The sequence below is a fragment of the Festucalex cinctus genome, chromosome 9, assembly GCF_051991245.1.
Source record: "Festucalex cinctus isolate MCC-2025b chromosome 9, RoL_Fcin_1.0, whole genome shotgun sequence".
NCBI lineage: Eukaryota > Metazoa > Chordata > Actinopteri > Syngnathiformes > Syngnathidae > Festucalex > Festucalex cinctus.
Window position 1 is genome coordinate 26,273,897 of NC_135419.1, and position 11,206 is coordinate 26,285,102.

At 39.1% G+C, this 11,206-nt stretch overlaps 3 protein-coding genes across 12 annotated transcripts in view; 1 reads left to right on the forward strand and 2 right to left on the reverse strand.

Annotated features, from left to right (window-relative positions):
• Positions 1-661, reverse strand: part of LOC144025437 (uncharacterized) — a 344,499-nt gene extending 343,838 nt beyond the window's left edge. For all 4 annotated transcript variants that reach the window (XM_077531450.1, XM_077531451.1, XM_077531447.1 and 1 more), the window contains exon 1: positions 539-661. In XM_077531450.1, the coding sequence (XP_077387576.1) occupies positions 539-587 (49 nt within the window). In that variant the 5' untranslated portion in view covers positions 588-661. The remainder of the gene's footprint in view (positions 1-538) is intronic.
• Positions 1-11,206, reverse strand: part of LOC144025440 (uncharacterized) — a 443,835-nt gene that overhangs the window by 35,068 nt on the left and 397,561 nt on the right. The gene's annotated exons all lie outside the window — the stretch shown is intronic.
• hars (histidyl-tRNA synthetase) overlaps positions 1-11,206 on the forward strand; it is a 169,395-nt gene that overhangs the window by 847 nt on the left and 157,342 nt on the right. For 2 of the 4 annotated variants that reach the window (XM_077531441.1, XM_077531443.1), the window contains exons 2-3: positions 523-854; positions 2,433-2,522. In XM_077531441.1, coding sequence (XP_077387567.1) covers positions 753-854; positions 2,433-2,522 — 192 coding nt within the window. In that variant the 5' untranslated portion in view covers positions 523-752. The remainder of the gene's footprint in view (positions 1-522; positions 855-2,432; positions 2,523-11,206) is intronic. The other 2 variants (XM_077531440.1, XM_077531442.1) reach the window with 1 other exon arrangement.

The window sequence follows — 11,206 nt, forward strand, 5'->3', positions numbered from 1 at the left end:
CAGGAACCACGCCCAGTGCATGACTCGCTCCGGCGATTGACCAATTAGAGCCGTTCACGGCGAAATAGTGCTTGCGGGAGAGTTGCCGGTCACGGCAAAAAATATCCGTGGCCTTTACTTGTGTTGCCTCTTAGTTGTTTTCAGACGGCTGACGCAATAGCTAACCTGGTAGACAAGTTGCAGTTGAAGCGCAAACATTAAAATACAGGTCATGATGATGATAAAATACACCGAACCTAAACTGGGTACTGTACTACTCTGACAACGCGCGACCACGTCATTTTCATTAAAATGAGCAGCATGCCTGTTGAACTGCCGCTTGGGAACTGTTGACAATGCTATTGTACAGTATGTACCCTACTGCTGATGTCATGTATACAGATTTTGTACTACATTTAAAACAGAATTGTGCCTGTATGTGTACTGCATTAGGCCTGCTACTTTCATTGACTTGGTACATCTTATGTTCTGTCGTCCTCAACTGGGGTAATGATGATGCATCATACACCACCACCCCTGTAGTGATAGGGTTGCTTACCACTTTTCTCCTGTTCTTCCTGCCTGACCTTTGGTGTCCTGCTGGCCATCCACGGATGACGTTGACCTTCCACGGAATACGTTATACCTACCTACTGGATTCATTGCTTTGAATGGCTTTTGGTTTGGCTGCCACAATACCATTGGATGATGCACTCCTGAACTTTGGCTGTTATTTTTGACATGGTTTTGTCCCCCTCTGCCGCTGGGTGAATATGCTGGGCATGTTTGCACTCCGGATCCGCTCCCCTATGGTTGGCTTCCAACTTGCAAACTTTGTCCAATCTCGATGTTTGACGGAAATCACTGTGGCACAGGTATGTATTGTATGTAGTGCACATTAATGTTAGGCCTACTTGTATTGCAATTAGGGATGGGTACCAAAGACGGTACCCATTTGTAGCATGGACCGGTTTGGGTCGGTACTTCCGAGCACCGATTCACGTAAAATCAAACGGTGTCTTGTTTCGGATCTGAAGCACGTCATTCTAAGTTTTGACTGCAGGAGTAGAAGAGTTGACAATGGCGCACTTGAACACAACATTGTAAGTATACTAGCGCACTGACGTCACTCACTCGCGCTGCTTTTTTTTTTTTTTTTTTTTTTTTTTCTTACGTTTTTTTTTTGTTTCACTTCAAGTGTACAGCACAAATTGACATAGATTGCACACAACATATTACATAACATTGGACAGAGAATATAACAGTCAAGTGTAGCAAATAAAAAAAACAACACAAAATATAAACAAGCTTAAAATAAATAAAGGAAAGACAGAAAAAAGGGGAGCGGCCGCTAGGGGGAATCAGCAAGGTTCAATTCTTCTACCAAATTATATAATTTCACTGCATTTTTTTCTTGATGATTATTTTACAGAAATACCATACAAAACATTTTCTTTTGTCAAAAAAGGAAAAAAAAATAGGCAGTTTAGGGAATAACCAATCATACAAATCTTCCCAGAAGAGTTGTTTCAGTTGTTTCAATGTCTTCATCACAAAAGAAACAGTTGTTTTGGTCGAAACTGAAACGCTTTCTTAAAAACTCAGAAGAAGGGATACACTCTTGAGAATTTTGTAGTGAATTTCCTTTGCTTTTTGGGGAATGGGAAATTGAAAGTACTTGGATCTTAAAATTTCAACTTCTTTTTTTGAGAAAAATTGTAAGATTGAAGCTCTGTTTGATGAAAAAGGATACAGTTTTTTAACAAATGTTTGTCAAATTTTGATATTAGGAAGTTTAGGATCCGTGATATTGTGACCCTCCACCAAGAGCGAGGGAAGTGTTGGATTCACCTTGCTTTGGAACAAATTACAAGTCATCACAACAAAAGATTGGGGGATTGCTTTGATAAGAGTATCATCTTGTCTTCTGTCAATCATGTTATATTTGGAACAAAACATATCAAATGACATAATTTTTCCCATATTGTCCAAAAGAAGCATCACTGACCAAATTCCCTTGTCTAACCAATTTTGATAGAGCAACGATTTATTTTTCGACAGAATGGCATTCCGTTTTCGTCAGAAAAAGTCAACCGATGATATATATCTCTTTGAGACCAGAGATTTAAACTCATGCTGGTTTTCACCCGCTAAAAATACATTTCCTGGTTTGGAATCGAACGAGATTTTTGCGATGCTAAGCCAAACAAAATAGTACTTTATGAAGTATGAACGAACAAAAAATAGAGTAAAAAAAGTACTGAAAATTGGATTCCGTTGAGTACTGGTATCGATTCCCAGGTACTGAGAATTAGAACAGTCCCGATTCAAATGTGAAAGGTACCCGTCTCTAATTGCAATACCTCCATCACATCCAAAACTGAACCACAATTTTGATAATGACACACTGGGTCCACATGTTCAAAATCCTACTACTGGCTTGTTCTACACAGATTGACAAAGAAGTTGCCAAACTTCTGGAACTGAAGGCACAGTTGGGAGGAGATGATGGAAAACATCAATTTGTTCTCAAAACAGCCAAGGTAAGTGCAAACTGCTGCAAATGACCTGAGAGATTTTTTGGGGATCATTGAAACCTTGCAAAGGTTTCTTGGAAATCCGAAAAAGGAGTGAATATGTTCTAAATTTTCAAGAAGATGTGTAAGCTTTATTTTTTCCCCGCTTTGTTATGGCTTTGGCATCATTAACAACCAAGGCTCCTGTAACAACAACAACAACAACAAAAATAGGGCCTGACCGATGTACATTTTTTGAGGCCGATGCCGATACCAATTTTTGTCAGAAAAAAAAACTGATTACCGATTAATCTGCCGATTATTAAATATATATATGCGGGTTTTTTTTGTCACCCCCAATTTTCATTTCAGATATGGATATTTTCCAATTGTTTCACATAAAACAATTAATGTACTAAACCTCATCCATCAATTATTTATAAAATTTATATATATAAAAAAGGAAGTTTTTAATAGGAAGGAGTGCAGTGGAGTGCAGCAAAGGAGGAAGATTAAATAAAACTAGAGCTGCGAGCAGCTATAAAGGGCCCTCGCAGCCCGGGCCGCGTTGGGGGTCCTTGCACGTTGGGGGTCCTTGCACGTTGGGGTCCTTGCACGTTGGGGTCCTTGCACGTTGGGGTCCTTGCACGTTGGGGTACTTGCACGTTGGGGTACTTGCACGTTGGGGTACTTGCACGTTGGGGTACTGGCATATTGGAAGTAAAATTTCTTTGAAAATGGCATAATAAACGTTTACATGTAGAATTTTTTTTTGCCAGTCTGTGTCAAGCTCAACGGGTTTTGGTGATTGTTAAGACCTGCAAAAATCAGCGTCCTTTTTTATTTTTAGGCAATGAGTTGCCCTGATTGGAATTTTTTGTAAAAGTGTATATAGACATCATCACTCGTTGTACTCTTTGCACAATGTTACTTTTATTGTCCAAAGGGGCAATCAAAAATGAATAAAACAAAATGGAAACGTACATACGTTTGGATCGGTGTGAAGCCAGTGAACAATTTGAGTGGTGGAAACTAAAAGAATATTCATAAATGACTTAGTTATCACACTTAGAATGAGTTTACATTTTTTGTACAAAATACCGTATGTGGGGTATTTATTTATTTTTTTATATAAGCCTCAAGGGCTAGGTGGCGCTGTATTTATAACTGAATGTTGTCATAGAGATACCTTCAGGCCTTGATTATAAGCATACATGTCAAGTGTGGGATTTTTTTTGGAGCATGTACCGTGGAGTTATTAAGCATATCCTTCATTCACGATATTGCTTTTAATGTCCATAGAGGCTATCAAAAATAAATAAAAATATATATATGTTTGGATAAGTCTGATGCCAGTGAACATTTTGAGTGGTGGAAACTAAAAGAATATTCATAAATGACTTCGTTATCACACTTAGAATGAGTTTACATTTTTTGTACAAAATACCGTATGTGGGGTATTTTTTTTTCATGCTTCAAGGGCTAGGTGGCGCTGCATATATAACTGAATGTTGTCATAGAGATAACTTCAGGCCTTGACGATAAACATACATGTCAAGTTTGGGATTTTTTTGGAGCATGTCCCGGGGAGTTATCAAGCATATCCTTTTACATTGCGAAACACAAATTTTGATGCCCCGCCCTCATCATATAGTATTTCGAAAAGTCAAAAATGTTCCCCCTGTTGTTGGCTCAGGTCTTGACATGGTCCAGGCCAAGTCTTAACTCAGTCGGATGAAACGTGTAGGAGAAGTGGGCAAAAGTCTGCCCCCTGTGAATGTGCAAAAATCGTCAAAAATGGGACATTCAAAAATTCGTAGCTCACTTCCTGTTCATTTTAGCATATGGGTCCAAGAGACTTTTTTTGTAGGTCTTGGGCTCCCTCATACACCTAAAAATATTCGTCGTTCTTGCTTAAACGTACAACCGGGGCTGCTTCGTTAAAAATTTCGAGGGGGCGCTATTGAGTCATTTTTGTAAAAATAGCACAATCAACAATAAAATATTGCTCATTTTACCAGGCCAGATGTGTGTGCCAAGTTTCAGGAGTTTTTGTGCCAGTTTAGGCCCTCAAAATTGGTGTTGTTTTCTTGGCGAACAGCGCTTAGCCACGCCCACAGCGATTCGCGAAAACTCACAAACTTCGTATTGTGACATCATGAAGACCGAAACCCTCATCTGAGCAAATATGAGGTAGGTGCAGTTAATGGGGTTGGAGAAAAACATTGAAGAAAAATCGTAAGAAAATAAATTGCCAGTAGGTGGCGCTATCAGTAAGATGAAATCTAAGTACGTAGATGTCTTAAGGGCTGGACTCTCATCAAATGTGTGAAATTTTGAGAAGATAGGATCATCTGGGTCAAGTTAAAGCAGCTTTTATTGCCACAAAAAATTACCAGACTTTGCGGCACCGTAGCGGCCACGCCCTTTGGCGAAAAGTTACAATATTCGGTGTAGGGCATGATCAACATCTTAAGGCTTGTCTGACCAATTTTCAACTGGATCCCTTCAAAGAGCTTGGCACAGTAGCTAAAAACGTAAAGTATGACATTTATTGTCACCACTAGGTGGTGCTATATATATAACAGAATTTTATCATATAGATGTCTTCAGGCCGTGACTATTAAGTTGCATGAGAAGTTTGAGATTTTTTGGAGCTTGTACATGGGAGTTATTCAGCATTTTGTCTTTCTGGACAAATGAAATTTTAAAGGCAATATTTGATGCCCCGCCCCCGTCATATAGTATTTCAAAAAGTCAAGATATTTTGCCCAGTTGTTGTCTCAGGTCTTGAGATGATACATGGCAAGTTTGAAGTCAACTGGCTGAAAAATATTTGCAAAGGGGGAAAAAGTATGACCACAGTGAATGGGCCAAAATTGGACATTCAAAAATTCATAGCTCACTTCCTGTACATTTTAGGAAATGGCTTCCACTGGCTTTTTTGTGCGTCTCGGGGTGCTACACGTGCCTGCCAATTTTCGTAGCTCTAGCTCAAACGGGCCGGGATTGGTTTTTATTTTTCTACGCTAGGTGGCGCTATAGAGTTGCGTTGTTATGACAACTACATAATATCAAATTTTTCACCGAGCACGAAGAGACTGCAAAGTTTGGTGAGTTTTCGTAAATGTTTAGGCCCTCAAAAATGAGATCGTTTACGGAGAATAATAATAATAATAATAATTCTTACAAAAACAAGAGGGACCTCGCAGCAGTCGCTGCTCGGGCCCTAATAATAATTTTTACAAAAACAATAGGGACCTCGCAGCGGTCGCTGCTCGGGCCCTAATAATAATAATAATAATAACTAGAGCTGCGAGCAGCTATAAAGGGCCCTCGCAGCCCGGGCCACGTTGGGGTACTTGCACGTTGGGGAACTTGCACATTGGGGTACTGGCACATTGGAAGCAGAATTTCTTTGAAAATGGCATGATAAACATGTGGATTTTTTTTTTTTTTGCCAGGTGTGATGAGTGTGTCAAGCTCAATGGGTTTTGGTGATTGTTAAGATCTGCAAAAATCAGCGTCTTATTTTTTATTTTTAGGCAATGAGTTGCCCTGATTGGTATTTTTCTTAAAAGTATATATACACACATCATCGCTCGTACTCATTGCACAATGTTGCTTTTATTGTCCATAGAGGCGATCAAAAAAAAAAATAAAACTAAATAAAAAATATGTATGTTTGGATCGGTCTGATGCCAGTGAACATATTGAGTGGTGGAAAGTAAAAGAATATTCATAAATGACTTAGTTATCACACTTAGAATGAGTGTACATTTTTTGTACAAATTATACCGTATGTGTTTTTGTTTTTTTTTATATAAGCCTCAAGGGCTAGGTGGCGCTGTATTTATAACTGAATTTTGTCATAGAGATACCTTCAGGCCTTGACTATAAATATACATTTCAAGTATGGGATTTTTTGGAGCATGTACCTGGGAGTTATTAAGCATAGCCTTCATTCACGATATTGCTTTTAATGTCCATAGAGGCTATCAAAAATACATAAAACTAAATAACAAAAATATGTATGTTTGGTTAGGTCTGATGCCAGTGAATATTTTGAGTGGTGGAAAGTAAAAGAATATTCCTAAATGACTTAGTTATCACACTGAGAATGAGTTTACATTTTTTGTACAAAATACCGTAAGTGGGGTATTTTTTTTCCATGCCTCAAGGGCTAGGTGGCGCTGCATATATAACTGAATGTTGTCATAGAGATACCTTCAGGCCTTGACGATAAACATACATGTCAAGTTTGGGATATTTTGGAGCATGTATCGGGGAGTTATTAAGCATATCCCTTTTCAGTGCGAAACACAAATTTTGATGCCCCGCCCTCATCATATAGTATTTCCAAAAGTCAAGATTTTTCCGTCTGTTGTTGGCTCAGGTCTTGGCATGGTCCAGGTCAAGTCATAAGTCAGTCGGATAAAACGTGTAGGAGAAGTGGGCAAAAGTATGCCCCCTGAAAATGTGCAAAAATCGTCAAAAATGGGACATTCAAAAATTCGTAGCTCACTTCCTGTTCATTTTAGCATATGGGTCCAAGAGACTTTTTTTGTAGGTCTTTGGCTCCCTCATACACCTACTAAAAATTTTCGTAGATCTTGCTTAAACGTACAATCGGGGCTGCTTCGTTAAAAATTTCTAGGGGGCGCTATTGAGTCATTTTTGTAAAAATAGGACAATACATGATAAAATATTGCTCATTTTGCCAGGCCAGATGTGTGTGCCAAGTTTCATGAGTTTCTGCGCATGTTTAGACCCTCAAAACTGGCGTTTTCTTGGCGAACAGTGCTTAGCCACGCCTACAGCGATTCGTGAAAACTCACAAACTTCGTGTTGTGACATCATGAAGGCCGAAACCCTCATCTGAGCAAATATGAGGTTGGTCCAGTTAACGTGTTTGGAGAAAAATGTACAAGAAAATTCGTAAGAAAAAAAATTGTCACTAGGTGGCGCTATCAGTAAGATGAAATATAATTTCGTAGATGTCTTTAGGGCTGGACTCTCATCAAATGTGTGAAATTTTGAGAAGATAGGATCATCACGGTCAAGTTCATGCAGCTTTTATTGTCACGAAAAATCTTCAGACTTTGCGGCACCGTAGCGGCCACGCCCTTTGGCGAAAAGTTACAATATTCGGTGTGGGGCATGATCAACATCTTAAGGCTTTTCTGACCAACTTTCAACTGGATCCCTTCAACGAGCTCAGCGCAGTAGCTAAAAACGTAAAGTATGACATTTATTGTCACCACTGGGTGGCACGATATGTATAACTGAATTTTATCATATAGATGTCTTCAGGCCGTGACTATTAAGTTGCCTGAGAAGTTTGAGATTTTTTGGAGCTTGAACATGGGAGTTATTAAGCATTTGCTCTTTCTGGACAAATGAAATTTTAAAGACAATATTTTATGCCCCGCCCCCATCATATAGTATTTCGAAAAGGCAAGACTTTTTGCCCAGTTGTTCTCTCAGGTCTTGAGATGATAAATGCCAAGTTTGATGTGAATTGGATGAAAAATGTTTGCAGAGGGGGGAAAAGCATGACCACAGTGAATGTGCCAAAATTGGACATAAAAAAATTCATAGCTCATTTCCTGTACATTTTAGCTACATGGTCCCAATAGACTTTTTTTGTGCGTCTCGGGGTGCTACACGTGTCTGCCAATTTTCGTTGCTCTAGCTCAAACGTGCCAGGCTTGGTTTTTATTTTTCTACGCTAGGGGGCGCTATAGAGTCGCGTTGTTATGACGACTTCATAATATAAAAGTTTTCGCCGGGCCTGAGGAGTGTGCAAAGTTTGGTGAGTTTTCGTGAATGTTTAGGTACTCAAAAATGCGATCGTTTACGGATAATAATAATAATAATAATAATAATAATAATAATAATAATAATTCGAACGAAAAACAATAGGGACCTCGCAGCGGTCGCTGCTCGGGCCCTAATAATAATAATAATTTTTACAAAAACAATAGGGACCTCGCAGCGGTCGCTGCCCGGGCCCTAATAATAAAAACAATGTCACATACTTTATTGCAGCTGTGGTGGTCGAGCGGGTTTTTGTCCAGTAATAAGGAGATACAAGTACGCCGATTGGCTCTGTTGCTTACCAAGTCAAGTAGCTCTTGCGGTAAGTGCTTTAGAGTAGGGCCCTTGCTGATACACGGAACTCCCAAGTTCAAATCTCAGTGTGGAAATGTTATCCCCCCCCCCCAACTTTAATTTCAGAAATGGACATTGTTCAATTGTTTTACATAAACAAATTAATATACTAACCCTAAGTGCATCCATCGATTCTGTAAATAAAACATGATTAGAGATAGCGTGAATCACTTTATTATGCTCGTACTCCCTGTGGATCACTTGATAATACAAATTTGAAGCAAGGCTACAAGTCCGTCCTCCGTAGCTGAGTGGATAGCGCACGAAAACGCGAGTCATGACATCGTGGGTACGATCCCAGTCAGGCATATATATATATATATATATATATATATATATATCTTGACAACAGCCATTTGCTCTTGTCAATATTGTAAAACGTGACTTGTTAATGCTAGACACTCAAAGCAGACTTTATTTATTTATTTATTTATTTGCAACACGCAATATAACGTCACCCCCGAAGAAGACACTCGGCAAGTGTCGAGCGCTCGCGACGAGAAGTGGCTCGATATGTTGTGTCCACAGGATCCCAGTGAAAAGAGATACAATGCTGCCATCTTTTTTATTTAGTTTCATTACTTTTGATGGCCTCTATGGACAATAAAAGCAACATTGTTCAATGAGTACGAGCGATGATGGGTATATATATGTACTTTTGCAAAAAATACCAATGAGGGCAACTCATTGCTTAAAAAAAAAAAAAAGGACGCTGATTTTTGCAGATCTTAACAATCACCAAAACCCATTGAGCTTGACACACTCATCACACCTGGCAAAAAAATAAAAAATAAAATAATCCACAAGTAATGGTTTATCATGCCATTTTCAAAGAAATTCTGCTTCCAATGTGCCAGTACCCCAACGTGGCCTGGGCTGCGAGGGCACTTTATAGCTGCTCGCAGCTCTAGTTTAAAGTGTCATCTAGTTTAAAGTGTCATTTGATTTCTTGTTGATAACCTCTATGGACATTAAAAGCAATATCGTGAATGAAGGATGTGCTTAATAACTCCCAGGTACATGTTCCAAAAAATCCCGTAATTGACCTGTATATTTATAGTCAAGGCCTGAAGGTATCTTTACGACAACATTCAGTTCAACATTCAGTGGCAGCGCCACCTAGCCATTGAGGCATAAAAAAAAAAAATACCCCACTTACAGTATTTTTACAAAAATTGTAAACACATTCTAAATGTGATAACTAAGTCATTGATGAATATTCTTTTACTTTCCACCACTCAAAATGTTCACTGGCATCAGACCGATCCAAACATATGTACTTTTTTATTTAGTTTCATTTTTTTTGATTGCCTCTATGGACAATAAAAGCAACATTGTGCAATGAGTACAAGCGATGATGTGGATACATACCTTTACAAAAAATACCAATCAGGGCAACTCATTGCCTAAAAATAAAAAAGGACGCTGATTTTTACTGATCTTAACAATCACCAAATCTATTGAGCTTGACACACTCATCACACCTTGCAAAAAAAAAAAAAAAAAAAAAAAAGAAAATCCACATGGCATTTATCATGCCATTTTAAAAGAAATTCTGCTTCCAATGTGCCAGTACCCCAACGTGCGAGTACCCCAACGTGGCCCAGGCTGCGAGGGCCCTTTATAGCTGCTTGCAGCTCTAGTTATTCTTATTCTTCTTATTCTTCTCTTTATTCTTCTTCTTCTCTTTATTCTTCTTCTTCTCTTTATTAGGGCCCGAGCAGCGACCGCCGCGAGGTCCCTCTTGTTTTTGTAAGAATTATTATTATTATTCCGCTTCTTTATTCTCCGCAAACGATCGCATTTTTGAGGACCTAAAAAAATTTCACACATTTGATGAGAGTCCAGCCCTAAAGACATCTACGAACTTATATTTCATCTTACTGATAGCGCCACTTAGTGGCAATTTTTTTTCTTACGAATTTTCTTCTGCGTTTTTCTCCAAACACGTTAACTGGACCTACCTCATATTTGCTCAGATGAGGTTTTCGGCCTTCATGATGTCACAACACGAAGTTTGTGAGTTTTCGCGAATCGCTGTGGGTGTGGCTCAGCGCTGTTCGCCAATAAAACAACGCCAGTTTTGAGGGTCTAAACATGCACAGAAACTCATGAAACTTGGCACACACATCTGGCCTGGTACAATGAGCAATATTTTATTGTTGATTGTGCTATTTTTGAAAAAAAAGACTCGATAGTGCCCCCTAGAAATCTTTAACAAAGCAGCCCCGGTTGTACGTTTAAGCAAGAATGCCGAATATTTTTAGGTGTATGAGGGAGCCCAAGACCTACAAAAAAGTCTCTTGGACCCATATGCTAAAATGAACAGGAAGTGAGCTACGAATTTTTGAATGTCCCATTTTTGACGATTTTTGCACATTCACAGGGGGCAGACTTTTGCCCACTTCTCCTACACGTTTCATCTGACTGAGTTAAGACTTGACCTGGACCATGTCAAGACCTGAGCCAACGACAGGGGGAAAAATCTTGACCTTTCGAAATACTATATGATGAAGGCGGGGCATCAAAATTTGTGT